The 18,410-nt window shown below is 39.5% G+C and overlaps 2 protein-coding genes and 1 long non-coding RNA gene across 9 annotated transcripts in view; 2 read left to right on the top strand and 1 right to left on the bottom strand.

Annotated features, from left to right (window-relative positions):
- Positions 1-177: 177 nt before the first annotated feature.
- On the bottom strand, positions 178-11,628 carry LOC144031406 (disintegrin and metalloproteinase domain-containing protein 17-like). 4 transcript variants are annotated; one of them, XM_077538523.1, is made up of 19 exons: positions 11,394-11,628; positions 11,072-11,204; positions 9,705-9,838; positions 9,408-9,496; positions 8,539-8,692; positions 7,001-7,134; positions 6,832-6,918; positions 5,097-5,222; positions 4,896-5,016; positions 4,619-4,707; positions 4,163-4,315; positions 3,433-3,632; positions 3,194-3,297; positions 2,562-2,696; positions 2,321-2,451; positions 2,162-2,240; positions 1,405-1,493; positions 1,273-1,332; positions 178-649 (listed from the first exon to the last, which is right to left on the bottom strand). In XM_077538523.1, the coding sequence occupies exons 1-19, from the start codon at positions 11,626-11,628 to the stop codon at positions 359-361; spliced, it is 2,544 nt and encodes an 847-aa protein (XP_077394649.1). In that variant the 3' UTR covers positions 178-358. The 4 variants fall into 4 exon arrangements, with proteins under 4 accessions (XP_077394649.1, XP_077394650.1, XP_077394652.1 ...); XM_077538524.1 differs by having other exon boundaries at positions 4,163-4,312; XM_077538526.1 differs by having other exon boundaries at positions 11,140-11,204.
- LOC144031413 (uncharacterized) lies at positions 1,000-3,367 on the top strand. Of its 2 annotated transcripts, none has more exons than XR_013287527.1 (4): positions 1,000-1,252; positions 2,366-2,493; positions 2,570-2,702; positions 3,179-3,367. It is a non-coding gene; the product is annotated as an uncharacterized LOC144031413 (long non-coding RNA). The 2 variants fall into 2 exon arrangements; XR_013287528.1 differs by having other exon boundaries at positions 3,176-3,367.
- Positions 11,629-14,020: 2,392 nt separating the features above from the next.
- The window catches only part of asap2a (ArfGAP with SH3 domain, ankyrin repeat and PH domain 2a), a 42,482-nt gene continuing 38,092 nt past the window's right edge, over positions 14,021-18,410 (top strand). The window contains exons 1-2 of one of the 3 annotated variants that reach the window (XM_077538517.1): positions 14,022-14,285; positions 14,393-14,604. In XM_077538517.1, coding sequence (XP_077394643.1) covers positions 14,479-14,604 — 126 coding nt within the window. In that variant the 5' untranslated portion in view covers positions 14,022-14,285; positions 14,393-14,478. Of the gene's footprint in view, positions 14,605-18,410 lie in introns of all 3 variants that reach the window. The other 2 variants (XM_077538519.1, XM_077538518.1) reach the window with 2 other exon arrangements.

Below are 18,410 nucleotides of genomic sequence, written 5' to 3'. Positions count from 1 at the left end.
AAATTCCAGCCATAATATTTATCTCCTCAGCACGTCTAAATTTAGCTTGTAAGCAACCAAATTTCCTCAAATACTTACCAATCTCAAATTTGACTAATTCCCAATTAGTTCCATATTGCTTTTTACAACAGTCGGAAATGCTTTTGAGGTACGGTGAACAAGGAAATGACACTTGAATGGGAGGTGGTTCATCTTGAGAAGAGAATGGAAAGTCAATTGAGAATTTATTGGATCCTTGATAGTAAGATTTAGGTCATTGTTAGGTCATAGTTACACAACAATTGGGCTTAGCATTGAGTCTCTTTGGCATAAAAGCACTTCTGCCTTTTGGGGCGCCGGCACGACAGGTTCTGCTCGCTCAGATCCTCGAAGTAGTAGTCAACAAGTGGGCTCCTGCGGTTGGGAAGTCGTCGGCCCGGCCCGCCTCCTCTCCCGCGTGAGAGTCGCTGCTGTTGTCCTCCTGGATGGTGGCCGTCCGCAGCCCACTTCCACTGCCGCAGTCCGGCGTGGGCACGTAGCTTGGGCCGGGGGCCGGGTGCGAGACGGTGGCGGCCCACGCCTGGCGGGGCCGCGGTAAGGACGTGGTCGGGCCGTCGGAGGAGGAGGAAGGGGGAGGCTGAGGAGACTGGATGATGTTCAGGTTTTCTTGCTGGAGAGGGAGAGGGAGAGGGAGAGGGAGCGAGAGCGAGAGCGAGAGCGAGAGCGAGAGAGAGAGAGAGAGAGAGAGAGAGAGAGAGAGAGAGAGAGAGAGAGAGAGAGAGAGAGAGAGAGAGAGAGAGAGAAAGAAAGTTATTTTTTTCGCCTACCATGTCACCTTAGCTGCGCCGTAAACACTTCCGGGTCATCTTCCATGTGAACAAAAGCGACGAGGACGGAACGTTTGTAAACATGAAACAAAACAGTGGGAAAGCTTTCCCAAAGCGATTAGGATGGAGCATGTATTTTTCCACTGCTTTGTTTACACGTCGCTTTTGTTCACATGGAAGATGACCCGGAAGTGTTTACGGCGCAGCTAAGGTGTGACATGGTAGACGAAAAAAATAACTGCGTTCGAGAGGGAACGCAATCTTTGCGAAGGAACGCAAAGTTTTTTGCGAGGGCACGCAAAGTTTTTTTGTTTTTTTTCTCTCTCTACCATGTCACCTTAGGGGCTCCGGACCATTTCCACCAAGCAGGACGGCCATTTTCTTGGTTGGGATCGCCACAGAATTCTTCAAAAGGAACTTTCACAATGCACATGGGGAGCATGTTTGTAAGCAAAGATACACTTACATTCACAGGTCGGAACGGCGACATTGCGTTCTGCTCATACAGCAGGTCGAGATTCTTGTCCTGTAAGAGAACATAAGGTCAGATATTTGTAACAGTTTAACTCTGCTGGTAGAATTAAAATTAGGTTCTTACCACGCCGTGAACGAGAATACTAAGAGGGATCCAGAAGATGAGCGAGAACACGACAACAGAACCCACAATGTTATCCGCCAGGAACTTCCCTAATGGGGAGACATTTAGACACAAAAAAATTTATATAAAGTAGGGGTGTCAGGCAATTGAAAATTGAAATCATAATTGCATGACTTCAATCGTTAATTAATCACAAATTTTATATCAGTTCTAAATGTACAATAAAATATACAATAAAATATTTTTCATACACTTGTTAACATAAGTGGGAACAAATGTTAAACCAATAGAAATATGGCTGTATCTTTTAGTCATTGATACAAAACTTCATAATTCATAAAATGGAGCTAAAAATCAAAAGATCTACTGTACTATAAGGAACGAGTATGGTATTGATTTTTGATATTTACCTGCCAGGAGATGGCATAATTGAATTTGTAAGACTTCGGTGACAGCTCGGTGCATTTTTCTTTTAATATTGAGAGCTATCTAATCTTTAACATGAAGTAAACTTGTGAAATTCTGCACATTTTTAAAACTGTAAAATACAACTTGACCCCAGTCTCCACAAATATATGCATCATTATTCAATTTATTGCTGCTAAATTTTGACGTGGGCGTGTCTGCTGCCTTGCGACTGGAATTTCCCCAATACAGGCTTTCCAAGTAAGGGGTGACATTAATCACACGTAAAAAAAAAAAAAAAAAACCCAAGTAAAAATATTCCTGCTTTCCACGTGGTTGTATGATGACTTACCAAATGTGTTGATGTCCAGTTTGCCAATGAAGTCCCAGAAACGCTTAATAAAATCCTGCACCTGCTTCATGCATTTCCCCTGCAAAAATATCAACACCATCATAAAATCAATCGGAACGTAACAGTGTCACGTCTCGAGTGTACGTTTTCCACACTCACATTCTCATCGCAGAACCCCACAGTGCAAGGTTTCCCTCTTTGTAGGAAAAGGAAGTTGCCATTGCTCTGGACAAAGGGTGCGCAGGTGCCATCTTTCGTCCGACAGCACACTTTGCAAGAATCCGCTATTGCTGCATAGATGAGAGTGGAATAACTCGTCATTTGCTTCAATGGTAAGCGCACAAGCTCACACTGGGTAGGAAAAGAAATAGAAAATATGTGATTATGATGAATTTCATACTATTGCAGGCACAGGACTGAAGGTTCTGAACGGCCTCACAGAACGAGTTGCACTCTCCCTTGCGGCACACGCCGTTGTCCACACAAACAGAGTCATCGACGGCGTTTTCCGGGCGAGGACACTCACTGCTGTTGCCTTCAGGTAAAACACAAATGTATTACAACCGAAATGTTTTTTTTTTCTCTCTTGAAGATCACAAGCCTTAAAAGTCGAGTCAACCCAAACATTTACTTTACAATATTTTGTAAAGCATGTTGGTTAATACTGCTTGAAAATCCGTCCGTTTTTTATCGATCTCAGGGGGCGGCCATTTTGTCACTTGCCGTCGACTGAAAATGACGTCAGAGTTCCTAAGAGCTCAAGTAATGACCAATCACTGCTCAGCTTGCCAACGTCACATGACCAAACTCAGAAAACAGTTGAACTGTGATTGGACGTGACCTGAGCACCGAGCAACTGTGATGTCATTTTCAGTCGACAAGTGATAAAATGTCCGACCCTGAGACTGATTAAAAAACAAAAAACAAAAAAAACAGGTGGATACTGCTGCTTCATCCATATCCCACAAACATAAAATGAAATTCATATTCAATTGTTTGTGTCTGTGTGGCCAGCAGGGGGCGCATACCAACCTGTGCAGAAGGCAATGCCCTTACAGGTGGCACTGATGGGCTCTTGGCACCTTGTTCCTGCCTGCTTAAACCTGCACTTGTTGCAGCACGGGCTATTTCGGTCACTGTGGGGGTAAAAGTAATGGTGTGCATTCAGACAATGAAGAGGAACCACAATAAATTCACTGTCAAATATTTGGAGTTTGAGTGCAATGAGCAGGTTTCAAAAGAATATTTTTTTTAAACGTCAGATTTCATACCTGCACTGGGAACCTGGTTTGAATTTGCAGCTGGACAAGCAGCAAGCGTCATCGTTGGGGTGACTTACACCGGGGTCACAATCCTCGTCTTCTTCCACTCGGGAGTTCCCACACGATTTGCGGTTCCTCTCCTTGAAGCACATCTTAACCCTGGCACGTAGCATCTTTAAAATAGCGATTTTGCTGCAGCTGGAGAAACACTGCAAAAGGAGAGGGGTTAATGTAGACTGACTGTAAGTGGGGCAGCACTAGCAGTCTGATTAGAATAATTTCAAATCGGATTAATTGGCTTATTAAATTATGAGCTCAAAAATGTGCTCTTTTTTTGTTTTTGTTTTTTTTGTGTGCTGTTTTTGTGAATTCTGTATCAACAACAACAACGTCCTAATAATTCTCCACCATTTTCTGTTACATATTCCTGAAAGGGGCTCATTTAAAACCGGCTTTCACACTTTGCATCACACAAATCGACTCAACACCTTCCGTGGCATCCAAAGCTGGACTCATTTTTAATGCCTCAAGTTTTGCCAGTTTGATTGGATGTCATCCAAGCTTTACCAACTTATATGCAATTTATACAAATTATATATATCTATCTCTATATATATATATATAGATATAGATATATAGAGTTAGATATGGCTTCAGTTGTATGACAAAAAAAAACAACCTAGTCAGTAGCCACAGTTTGTTGCAGCAAGATTAAGTAGGAGCAGCATGATGTTTGTACCTTGTTGTTGACATCGTCTCCACTCCCAGCAATTCCATACATTAGAAACTTCCCCCCCTTGTCGTGACTGGGAGCGCAGTGTGGAACGTCGTCCGGATCGTGCACGGCTCCGAAATTATGGCCCAGCTCATGAGCAGTCACCAAATATGCCTGCTGATGGGACAAGCATATACTTGAGTTTAGGGTAAAGACAGCTCAGGACTGAAAGTTTACCGACAGCATTTCTTAGCATCCCAGAAACACCTTTCCTCACATGTAACATATTGAATATTGTACATTTAAGCCTCTTAAAGAATCTCAACACTCACATATTCCTTAGGCAATTGTCTGAACTTTAACATGCAACAATCTCACGTCAACTTATTTGCTCAAAGGGAACAATGTATATAATTACAACAAAACTTGTCATGGCTATCAACCGTGTTTTATTCATATTTTATGACAGGTGATCTTGACCTTTGTCAGGATTGTTTTGCCATAATTCTTGGTGGTGGTGAAGCCGATGTTATTGTATCTAATGACCATCTTGACAGGTTCTATGAAAGCTGTACAAGCAAACAAGATTTTAGTCTTTGTCCAGTGTCGTCTTTAAACACATCGAGGCACACAGTTTCTATAAACACATATTAATCATATTAAATAAAAACACAGGACACAGTCAGCGTCATAAAAATGTACCAAACATGACCATGTCTCAATGGCAGGCTTTTCAAAACAGGCCCAATGTCCTTACGTATGGGGCAGAGGCCGCCCACATAGGCGTAGCCCAAGGTGCCATTTTCAAAATCCTGGTATGTGAACAGGTGGGCCAGACACACAGTAGACGCGCTGTCGGCTATGTCACCTTTGAATTGCTGCAGACGATTTAAGAATGACTTCATTATTCGGTGTACTGTAGCTCCTTGTGTAACACAATTGCATTCTCTGCACCTACATTAATAAGCTTGTCTATATTCCAAACCTCTTCCCCTTGCACAGGGCTGTTCTCCATGTTGTAGTGGGTCCAGTCGGTCAAAGCACCACGTGGGGGAGGTTTCGTGGGCTCCTTGTGGATGATGATCTGACAATAAACACATTTTTAGTCGTGGTGTCAGACACTTAAGCTTTTCAATTGTAATTAATCACATGATTTCAAGAGTTAACTCATAAATCAGAGATATCCAAACTACGGCCCGGGGGCCATTTGCGGCCTGCCGCCCATTTTTAAGTGGCCCGCGACATATGCTAAAAATGGCATTTGACTCAGTTCAAATAAAATAAACAAAACACAATTGTTTGGAGATGGTCAAAGTAAGAAGGGAGGGTATCAAAAAAGAGGTGCCATTCAAGGTTAATTTAGTTAACTAAAACTAATGAAAAAACTAAAACTAAAAATAAAAAAACAATATTGTTACCGAAATAAAATACAAACGAAAATGCTTTTTAAAAAACGAAAACTAACTGAAACTACATTTTATGTTTACAAAACTAACTAAAACTAACTATAATTATAGCAAAAATGTCCTTCGTTTTAGTCTTTGGTAATTATTTTAATGCATGAGGCTTTGGGGATGATTTTAAATGTGATTTTTCGTAGATTTTTTTTAATTTTTTTTTATATAAACCGGAATAATGACGTTTGAAAGTATGTCACGCAGAAGTGACTTCATCTAGCAGCAGCCAATAGAAAAGCACCAAAAGATGACGTTGCGCCCATGGTATTTTTTAAATATTGCGCACAAGTAATACACATTTAAAAAAAAAAAAAAGTAATACAAATACCGAAACTAACAAACTAAACTTCCAAAACTAAACTAAAATTCCCAAACTATAATAACCCTACTGCCATATTACAAATAAATTGGTTTATATACTGTAGCATTTTTCTAAATATGCAAAAGCACAGATAAATTATTTGTACAATTTTTAGGACTAAACACAATTTCTCTTCATAACATGATGTGTGGCCCTTGCATCCTTCTGATTTTCTGTATGTGGCCCTCAAATGAAACAGTTTGGACACCCCTGTCACAAATAATCACAAATTTTATATCTGTTCTAAATGAAGAATAAAATATTAGTTTTCATACTCTTGTTAACATAAATTTAGAATGTTTTACATACATTATTTTTATTTTTACCAAGAAATCGGAATCGTTATCGGAAAATCGGGTTTAAGAGACAATATTCGGGATTTTCTTGTTTGGAAAAATCGAACAGCCCAACTAGAGCCTACAGAAGGCTTTAATGCAGCCTCTCAACTGCAAAGGACGGTTGAAGAAATTGGTACTTAATTACACAAACGGCCAGCGGGTGGCAGCAGAGCAAAGGAGGTCAACCATGTTGAAAAAAAAAGCTCAATTACTCGCAATTCTAAATATATTTGTGCATAATGATGACACTTAGCTACCTTGTAATGCTAATTGCATGGGTTGCATGTTTTGTTTTGTTTTGTTTTTTAATTCATAGCAATGGAACACAATATTCTGTGGGCCTTGCAATATCAGTCAAAATCTAGAAAAACAGCCGGGGGTGATGATGATTGCTTCTGCGAAAATGGCTGAGAGTGAATGACTTTAAATGTATGCCTCAACGAGGGGACCGTTTTAGCCCACCAGTCAGTCGCTTCCTGAAGTGACACAGCAAAAAAGTGAAGACGGTTTGGTGCCACCATGGTGTACTACACAAACCTCTTGTATTTGCACCCCATAGCCTTTGAATTTGTGGTCCCACGCTGTATTTCGAAATATGTCATCGATTCGATCGATCAGCTCAATCTGAAGCAAGAAAAACATAAGCAGAAATATTACAATATATTTTATTGGCTAAACAAGAGGTTCTGAGTTGTAGGCGTCTGACCAGGTAATTGAGCGCGACGCTCTCTTTTCCGTGACCCATGTGTCGAAAAAAGCGGTAGTCTGCGACCAGCAACAGGGGGCAGGTGTTCTTGTTGTGGTCGTAGTAGACCCGACGCTTCTCTTTGTAATGGAAATCTGCAAAGTGAAAGGTGCAGTTTTAGCCAGACATAAATAGAAAACAAAACAGATGTGCACTGCCGTATTCAAACAAACATCAGTAAGGGATTAGTTGCCATGAGGATAAATACACAATAACGTCAAATCACGTCAACCATGTTTTTGTTTTTGTTTTTGTTTTTGTTTTGTTTTTGTCAATGGACAGTGCAACGTCTTATACAGCGTTGCTTTGTGAATGGGGCCTACAAAAATAAAATAAAGAAGACCCACAAACTATGGCCGGCAGATGACAACATTTGATCACTTTTCAATGTTCACCTGTGTATGAAATTACACGAAAACATGGCGAATCTTAGGAAATACAACGTTATCAAGGATGACGTGAATAAAACGTTTGTCACACTATTCTAATTCACAGGGCATCACAAAAACAAAAAAATATTAGTGTCGTGGTCACTGTTTTGCCGAAAACGTGTCTTGACAAAAAGCTTTTCTTTTTTTTTCCAATTTTTGTTTGGTGTCACTCAAATGATCTATTTTCACATGGTGATTACTAAAGAACGGAATTAGGTAGAATTATTTTCTAATGAAAGAATGGAATCCAATCTTTCATATAGTATCCACCATGTTTACGTAGTCATAGCACACAATATTTTGTTTGCCTTTAAAGATGAGTGAAAATGCTCGAAATCGGCTGGCACTGCAGAGGTTTTTTATTATTTTTTTATAACGTTTTGCCAGTAAAAGAGTTAAAATGTAAACGATGTCATTTTCCACAACTTCACTTTCTCAGGGAGCTCTTCAAGACAGAGCGAACAGAAATTTGAATGCATTACATTAAGCATCATATTTCGTATTGAGAGGTGAAATTCATGGCTAGAATCCAAGCAACACTCAATATGATACTGAGAATGAGCACCACTCTAAAATTGTTATATTAACACTTCTCTGACAGGTGTCAACCAAGTTCAGAGTTCATTTCTTCTTTCTACAGTCTGTGATGGACCATTGGGGAGCCGGGAGGAGTTTTAGGGCTTGTGAGGCTCTGAAGCTCAAAAGTGCACTATTCATATTCAAAATCTTTGGTCCCTTATGATGTCAGATATTTGAAACAGATTTAAGAAGTAGTGGCTGAGTTTCATAACTCACCCTTTGGCAAAATTTTACTGAAGCACAGAGAGGAAGGGATAATTATTCCTAATCATAATTGTGTATGTGTAAAGAAGGCTTTTATTAAAGTGACAGCACAAGAATCTTATCTGACACCTATGCCCTTTTCTCCACCGACCAGAGCCTCTTCCAGACTTTTGTTGTCGTCCTACTCTTTTTCTTCCCTGCTTTTCCGAACCAGCAACTAAAACACGTCATCATGTGCGTACGTTTGAGGCTATAAATATGAGAGACAAGTCAAAGCGGACGCACCGTTTATCTCGTCCGTTATCTCAGGCAGCAGGTCCTTGGCGTGCAGGTAAGCGCACACTTTTGGAGATGCTATGCGGCTCAGATTCTTGATGTCTTCTGAGCGATACACCAGCAACCTGTCATCGTCAGGGTTGTTTGTAAACCTCCATAAGGGCTGTCAAAAATGGACAAAACAATTGAGGTGAAGAACTGTGGAAGACATTTGAAAGACATAAAAAAAAATTGCACTTAGGTGAGCACATCTCTGTTGTAGCTGCTCATCAAAATGTCGTTTAGTTGACAACAATTCCACATTTGTTCAAGTTAACAGTGAGTATACAGTGGTTAAATTAAGCATGGGTGATAGTTGTGAAAATGTCACAGGAAAGCTGCCTGTAAAATTAATAAAGGTTTTATGATAGCCAGAATTTGACTATGCAATGAATTATTTTTATTTCCGTCAGAACCCAAAATAGATTTTTCATTGACATATTGATCATCAACCAGACGTTCAATTTCTTTGAAGTTATTGATTCATGTTTGTTGCAGACTTAACATCCTTTTTGTTCTCCATTTTTAAGTTGATGTATAGTATAGTAGAGGTTATGAAAATATGATGTATTTAAGTACATTGAGAGGAACCAAACTGGTTCTCTGACTGATTTTGTTTTGGTAAACTGTCCAATGAGGAAAATCATTTCCAAATATAAGCAAATGTGAGGTTGATGAACAACACAAAAGGTTGTTCAATGCCGGAAGTTCCATTGCATCTTTAACTGCTTCCTGTTTCTCCTTTCCTCACAATCAAACCAGAAGCATCCAACAACAGAGTGATTTCAACTAAATTATGATTCATTCTATATGCAAACAAAAACGATTTGTCTCCTTACTTCTACGTTGTACTCTGCTCCATCACTTAGAATACGAGCTGAAAACTCATCTCCATCGATGTGCGCCTGCACGCGAGAGTTCTCGTCACCTGAAAACCAAAGAGCATTAGATTTGGAAATAAAGTTCCTGTTACAATACAAAAAAACATGGTATAGTATAGATTTGTTAAAAGTTAAAACAAAACAATAAGACGACAAAATAAAAGTATCACTGACTGGACTGGTAAAGTACTACATGTTTTGACCATACAAACTGGTCAACAAACATGCAGGTCAGGTGATTTCACGTCAACTCACCGACCACATGCCCCGTGAAATAGTTCTGACGCTGAACGTTGAAGTTCTCCTTCCTTCCGAGTTTATCGACAAACACAGCTTTGAAGTTGTCACTGAAAAGGTATGTGCTGGTGGTCAAGTAGAGCTTGAAATTTCTGCAAAGAACACAGAAAACATACATACACGTCACATTTGACTTGCACAATCTAATGACGCAATTCAATGAAATCCAATGTAAAATCCATCCACAAAACATTTGACAACCAAAATTCCAGCAAGCTGTGGACCTCCAACAAACAAAATAGTGAAGTGATGTGCCCAGATAGTGTAAATCATACGTAAGAAAGCCACAAAGTAGAGCGATGTCTTCAATGGATTACACAGTTGGATGGCCTCACCCCAGCTAAATACCTCCAAGAAAAATAAGTATTTCTGCATTTGCTCCAAGGTAAGACTATAATGGGGTAGGCTAAAGCTAAATAGCAAACGAATCATCTTAAAGAGCCATCTTTCAGCTGGGTATCAATATAGACCACTCATTTTTAACATTTTTTTTTCTCTATATCTGTAAATATTAGCTTCTGAGCTCAATAGCTCCAAGGCCATGTGACCTATTGACCTCAAACCAATGCTGCATCATTGTGGCATGTCTGATAGATGATGCACACCATATTTTTTTAATTTTAGACCTCCACTTATTTTTAATATTTTTTTAAATAAATATTAGCATTTTTGCTTAATAGCTTCTAGGTCATGTGACCTATTGACCCCAAATTAGTACTGGCTCATAGTGGCATGTCCGCTCAATGACACACACCTCTTTTTTTCTCCATTTCAACCTTTCCTTCATTTTAAATTAACTTAATATTGTACATATGAATGTTATTGCCCAATATCACCTCACAAGAGTGCATTCTCAGTAAAATGTGAATTGGTACTGCGTTATAGTGAAACATTTTTAAACTGTTAATAATAATAATAAAAACAACCATCTTTTAAACTGCGTTTGAAATGCATTTTATTTTTGAAAAACTATCTTTTATTTTGAAAACCGGATGTCGTTCTCCGTGCCAGCGTCTCTTCGAGCACATTACCGTAAATCCTACAAAAGGGCGAACAGAAAAAATGAAGTGCGGCTGACTTGACCGCGTAAAAAGAAAAGGCGGCTAGCTTTACCTCAGTGTTAAAATGACGTTGACGAAATTAAAACAGTCTGATGCAATATGCATCCAAATGTGACGTCTTTTCTACGTATGCTCATTACGTTGAAACAATTCTACGGCGGCTTGCTCAGTGTGTACGGTTTAGTAAAGCAACAAAACTCGAATCCCACCATAAAATGACAAGAATATGAGACAAATGTTGGCGTTTGATTGCTCCTTGTGCACCTCTGCAAGGCTCTGAATTTAACCATGCGCTCCAGGTGGGATAAGGGGTGCACGTCCCTCTTCCTCACAGAGTGCAACTGAAGGTCTGATATTGGCAGAATCTCATAATCAGTCAGAATGGAATGAAGTGCATCTGAAAGACATTGCGCGACACCAGACACGAATGAGCAGCGGAGTATTTTGTGGCTGACAAAAACCGAATATAATTCATAATTAAAATGTAGACACATATGTATAAAGCAACATGAAGTCGTAATTTAGCGGAGTTGTTTTTAAGGACAACAAATGAGAATATAGCTTAACAAAAGTTAGCAATATTTACCAATTTTGGCGTGAGCTTCACGGTTTTCTTCAGCCGTAATTCTTGATTTAAAAACCCCGCTCAAGGATAAGTGAGCCAGAAAAGCAAAAAAGAACACGCTCCACATGGTGAAACAGCTGATAACAAATATAAAAGCGTCGCCGACATTATCATAAAATGTCACTTCTCGGCTGTGTGAATCTCGCACGAGCAATTCCGCTCGGAGTGTCGTCAAGAGATTCATCACCAGCAACATCCACTGCCATTTTCCATATTAAAGCGCGCGTCATCCGTCTACCTTTGACGCATTTTAAAACTACATCGTAGGGGTCTAGGGGCAACCAAGGGCAGGGATTTCATGAACATGATGGCACATTGTGGAGCAACTACTGAAATGTGTATCCTTGTTAGTTTCTATAATCAAAGATCAGAAATACAGAACACAAAACCCATTTTACAACATGCAGTATTATCTCCACATTTTAATTTGAGCTCCTGTTAGCTTTCATCTGTAGGTGCTGCTGTTTTGGTCAGCAAGAGTTCAAATGGGCTCACTACAGTAGTTAGCCCTTATAGTCAACACGACACACACTGGAGTGTAGAAGTTCAAATAGCCACCAGAGGGGGCTCTTGATTTACAAAGCCTGCCTGACTACAGTACTGTAGTTTACGTTTTTTATTTTTTTTATTTTTATTTTTTAATCTAATAACTAGAAAATAAAATAATAAATAAAAGAAAACTATAATATTTCTTTAAAAAAAAACTACATTTGTATATCAGTTCTGCACTGTAAAATACAGCCATTTATTAGTACATACTGAGCATAGTTATTTTTACTAAGATGCGTCTCTTGCATTGGCTAGCATAACATTGTATTGCGTCAATTTGTATCTCATGACGAGGTGGGTGTGTTGCAAGCCAAGAATGTCATGCACGTTGTGTGCATATTCTAAACAGGTTGTACTTGGTGCCATTAATTGCGTCGAGTTTCAGCTGGACTGGGTGGACTTTGCCTGCTGCAGAACGCAAGCTATGGTTTGGTTTGCACTTTGCAAGATAGCGCTTTGATGTACATAATAAATTCTAATACTCGCAAATGGAATAAGTAAACATTCATGATACTGAAAAAATGCATGGTACATATTACATAACATTCATGAACAAATTTGGGGATTTTTTTTTTAAATACGTTTGAGATATTTAGACAACTGTGAAGTAGAGTCTTGCATGTAATTCATGACTGGTTGATTAAAAAAAATATCCATTGGTAATACTGCAAAATGACAAAAAAAAAAACTGAAATGAAAAAAATGTATACATGCTAATGCTCATACACTGTACTAACTGAGCATAGAGCAACCAACTCTTTCATATGTTATTAGTCAAAATGTGTCAAAGCCAGTAATAAAGTTTTGTTTGACTTTTTAGGCAAATTTTATATGTGACTGAATTTAGGCTACTGAAGTCTATACAGGTGGAAAGCTGGACAGTCTGCTGGACTCTAACTGAGAGCAACTATGAATCTGGATAGCAGATGTTTGTCAAGGTGTGTGCCTGCATTTTCATTTCATAAGGCAGTTGAAGCCTCCGTGCCAGACAGGGTCAAGCCAAATCTTGAGCGCTTCATTTAAGTAGCTTGCCAGGAGAAACTGCAGAACTGCAAGAATGTGTGAACACTGTTCACTTTTTGATTTGAAGGCTGGCTAGACTGCTGCTGATGCTATTTTTTACCAAGTGCCCTGCCTTGGGTTGGAAACATGTCTCCGAGACAAGAAAATAAGTCTGGTTGATAGTGACAAGCTGTGTCCATTGTTCTTCTATAACCCTAGTTTATTCAGGCAAAAAAAACCAAAAAACAACACACGATGTGTTTATGCCTTAATACCAGCATCAGCGTAGAACCTGTTCATCCAGTTCTTCACTGTTCACAGAGATGTGCATTACAGTCAATGAACACCGTTGTGTTGTGTCTCTATTGATACATTCAAGTACGAGTAAATGCATCGAGCAGAGCATACATGAAGTGTACATAAACTTTATTTTCCTCATGGGATAACTTTAAAAAAAAAACATGCTGTATCTAATTTTGAAATATGTTACACATTGTCAGCAAAATTCGATCTTAGCATAAAATCTAACTACACAAGTGACGTGTCAATAACATCATTAATTTCCTCATGGTATTGATTAAAACATGATCAAAGCGTTATGGAGTTCTTTGAAACATATCTTCTAGACTCCCAGCACTATTCCGTCATAGCGTGGAAAAAGCGTAAAAGATGGAGGATAGACTATGAATGAATGGACATTTTTATTTTAAAGGAAAATTTAACCAGAATGTTGCATTCACGTACTACTAGAATTTTTTTGTCATTACCCACGCACAACTAAAAGAAAGTTTGGATTGTAAAACATGGGCACGAAAAATCTTACTATGGCACTGAGCAAACCAGAATAAAAACTCGGGTATTGCTCGATTCAGTTTCCTTTTAATCGTGTGCAAGCGATGACTTCAGAGTGGACATAATTACGCTTGTTACAGTAGAGTACCTAAAGGTAGCATAAGATCACGCCCATGCTCAATTTTTATTGGCTCCCGCTTCCCAGCCGCTGTTTCCTATTGGCTGTTGCCGGTACGTTGAACCCCCTCCCCTACCTTTGTGGATTCCATGCGCTTCGGATGAAAACGTTTTCTTGTTGTTTCCCGGGGCTCGCTGCGGCTGTCGTGAACTAGTCTACCCCTTCATGTCCCACGTTTGGAGACGAGGGGACAAAAGACTTCACGGAGGGAACTTCAGTGTCTATATACAACCGTGGGACAACCGTTTAACCCGAATGGAGTGGCAGTACCTCAACTGAAAGGCAGCCAAAGGCTAAGAAAACTATCCCATCACCGCGGAGCACCGTGTCGGGTACCGAGCGTTGTTGGAGATCTTACCCAGACATGGTTCATTGTCAGTCGGGGCCGTCAAGGACACAATTACCGCTTCTTTGAACTTTTGTTTTTTTCTTATACCAGAACCGAGAAGGAGTCGTAGTTGAAAAGAACTCGTCTTCACCTGTTTATCCGACAATAAAGGGGAAAAGGTGTTGGGAGTGTTAATTATGCCTGACCAGATCACAGTGTCTGAGTTTGTGGTGGAGACCAACGAGGACTACAAGTCACCCACCGCCTCCAACTTCACCACCAGGATGTCCCATTGTAGGAACACCGTGACCGCACTGGAGGAGGTGAGTGCACCGGGGGGAATGCAAACATCCCACCCATCCACCCTTCTCTAGCGCAGTCTTTCCCAACTTTTATTGTGCTGTACATTGCAAATTTGATAAACAAATAACGGCACATCACTCAAACAAAAATGCCAGAAAAAGTGGATACACAGGTTAATTGTGTACCTTCTGCCATCTAGTGGGAGAGAATGTAATTATCCTGCCTACCAATATACAGTGCTGGCATAGATTGATGGCCTCAAAACTATTTTGCACCAATTAAGTTTAATTAGTTTCTTTTCCTTGGCAGGTGCACTTGTGGGGATTCACTGTTGTAAATAACCCGATTGAGTTGACACACACTTTAATAATGCGCATTGGTGAATGATGTAGATAATTTTCCCATAACATCAGGCACTGTACCAAGTGTAGCACGTGAGCTCCCTCTGGTCGTACGTGATAAAATCACTAAATTCAATACCAATAATATAAACAGTCGACAACATTTAAAACGTGACATAAATGAATCTGTAGTCTCTCCCTGACTTTGGGTGAGAGGTCGGTTACACCCTGGACTGGTCGCCAGCCAGTCGTAGGGCACATATAGACAACCACAGCATCGACACGAGGGGTGAATTGCCTAGTATCTGGCGATTGGATCCGGATCACGATTCATAGGTCACGATTCGATTTGATATTGATTAATCCCGATACGAATCTGTAGTTGATTATTGCAATTTTTTTTAAAACTCAACTTTAGAAAATACTAATCAGTAAACTTATACATGTACACTGTAAGATTTCTATGATAATGTATTTAACAAACTTCAACACTGTATTTAACAATCTGTTGCAATCTGTTTCATGTTTGAACAGCATTAAAATATTAAGGCTTAATGTTCCATTATTATAACATTTGTCCATGCTTAAAGTGTGAACCCTAATCTTAAGTAAGACTTTTTGTTGAATATTTTCATCAAAAGTTGCTGATTAAATATCCACTCGGCTGCATATTGAATCGATACAAGAATTACGCGCTCTAATATCGCGATATATTGCCGAATAAATTTTTCTTAACACCCCTAATCGACACCTATGGACAATTTCGAGTATTATTTTGATCTTTGTAAAGGCATATTTCTTCAATTGAATCTTGTTAATAGGTAGTGCATGTGTATCTCTCTCACGACTGAGTGTTATGTGACATTCATAAACACTAGGCTGTGAGGTGTTTCTCTATTGACTAAACAAGATCCCTCATGTGCAAATATGATGTCCCGTTTAACGGTTGCGTGGAGGTTGGAAGCACTTTTGTGCTGCTTCCTTGCTAACATGCAGGTTTTATGGAGGAGGGTTTCCGTTTCGTTCCCTGTCGACATCCCTCTCCCTTGTGAGAGTTTCCCGACTTTGTGTGCTCCACGGCATAGAGCCTCGCCCAGTCCCGGTAGTAAAAATAGAATTTCCCACATGTGCTGGTTGGCGGCAGGCTGTGTGTGTACTACATGGAAATGTTAGTGTCTCTCTGCCTCTATAAGATGTCAGGTGATGTGGACCAGTTGGTTACTTCCTCTGTCTGCAATTGTTTTACCTGTAAGTAAGCAAACTGCACAAGAACCTCTAAGAGCATAGAATCAAGGCAATTGAACTTTCCTTGGTTGGTGAAGATGTTTCAATTTAAACCATATGAGTTTAGCTCATTTTTGTAAATTATATATATTTTATAATTATTGCTATGACCAGGATGACTGGCAATCTTCTCACACATAGGAAGTGATGTAGCAACTAACAAACCATTCCATGGTCAAACTATCATAAAGTCTGCTAATGTTTTAAGTAACATTCTGAACCATTCTGAAGAATGAAAACATTCAACAAGTTAACCGCTTGTATTGTTATAATATGGTGAAATAAAACACACTCAATGTTGATAAGTGATATTGAGTATGTTGATGCTTGAGTCTTACTGCCTAATGTGTTTTTAAAATGAACGAGTTCACTTTTAGAACTACCTAACCATGGACGTTTATACAGAATTTAATTGCTATTAGTAGGGATGGACCGATAATACAGCAGTCCTACTCGGACCCAGAAAAATGCTCCGATAATACGACACTGATACTCTTCAAACCTAAGGCTAATCCACATCTGGGCACAGTGTCAACAACTTTACCTTAACCTGTCTGAGCACACCTCGGTTTATTTGTATTTTTACACCGACAGGCACCTGCTCAGGCTGTCGGGTGCCCTGCTGAAATAATCACCAAGCTTATAAATAATCTGTTTGGGGGTTATTTCTGTTTCGCTTCAAAAAAAATATCAGTTTAGTATGTGAATTGAGGAGATGTTACTGCTGGCCCGTGGACTAGTTTGAATAGACTTTGTAGCTTTGTTTCACAGTGTCACTGTTGACTCCGCTCAACTGTTGTTCCACTGTTGTTGTTTGACATTGACCTGCCAGTGCTTTGGCTCAACCAACACAACGCCTTATTGTTAGCAGTCGCTTCGGCCTGCGGTGGCAATGAAATGGTGCAGTGCTTCAGAAACACTTGCATTTATCATGGTTTAGGCTGTAAACAATCACAAACACACATTGACTTCATTCATCGTTTACAGATTCGGTTTTTACATCTTCATCGATGCATTTGAAAAGATTGTGTCTTCCGGCTTGGCTCCTAATTAGATACTCCATTGACTGTCTTGATGTGAACTTTAAAGCACTAATCTAAAGAAGATATTTACTTTCAACTTAGCTTTTTCAACCTGATTAATTTAGCTTAGGCAAATCCTTTAGGTGATGACAATGCGTCTGTTTGGTTTCTACAAAGGTTTTTCTTAGGGTGCAATTTGTTAACAAAGGGGATTAATTGGTTTGTGTTGTGTGATTACTGATTAATGCATAAATCTGTTGTACCAGATGGCTTTCAACGTCCAGTTTGCATTGAATGGACACAAGTCACACAACAGTAGCATTCAGGTCAGGGTCTATCTCTGGGATGCTTCATTCTCTTCTAAATGTACAAAAAAAAACACTACACATTAATAAATAGACTATAAAATAGACTCCAGGTGACATTTAAATCTTTGCCAAGCAAGGAATCATACACAAAGTGTTTGTTGACTGTTCACAGTTTACAGTGGTTGTGTTGTAAAGGTAGTTAGTTGCTCATTATGAAAGTATGCGTCATGCTTGGTTAGAACCCAACCTGCAACATTAGAACACATTATGCGCAGAGCATGTTAGGAAATGTTTGGATTGGAAAGTACAAATTGTTTTTGTACATATTATTGGGTTGCTTGATTTCAAGCAATGTCGCACGTTTTTATGTACAATATTTCCTTGCACCCAATTTGCATCCAACATGTGATAAATTAGGCTCATAGTCTTAAACGAGTGGTTAGGTGCAATACGTAAGAGGTCCTGCATGTGTGTATGTATGTGTGTGTTTGCGTGTTTGCGCTTGTGTGTGCTGCTACTGCTCGTAAAACTATGGTGGTAAAAACCTGTTGATCCAGTAAGAGGATGTTGGGCTTTGTGTCACGACCCCCCCCTAAGAGTGACTTTTCTGTCTCCACTTTTCACGGATCTGACAATAATGATGTACAGTCAGATGAGTGGTCTCCTGTTTGGAACCCAGTCAATCTGATCGTGGTTACATTTTCTCAGATGAATTAGAGGTTGTCCGTGGAACTGCAAATAGATGACTAACTGAAACTGACAAATTGTGCTATTATCTTTCTAGACCCAATTAAAGGGATTGTGTCAGTGTTTTGCGTTTACATTTCGATCAATAGGGTATCTTGATATGACGTGATATGTCATGCAAAGA

This window comes from Festucalex cinctus, chromosome 12 (genome assembly GCF_051991245.1).
Source record: "Festucalex cinctus isolate MCC-2025b chromosome 12, RoL_Fcin_1.0, whole genome shotgun sequence".
NCBI classification, from domain to species: Eukaryota; Metazoa; Chordata; class Actinopteri; order Syngnathiformes; family Syngnathidae; genus Festucalex; species Festucalex cinctus.
This window is presented reverse-complemented; position numbering and strand designations above follow the sequence as displayed.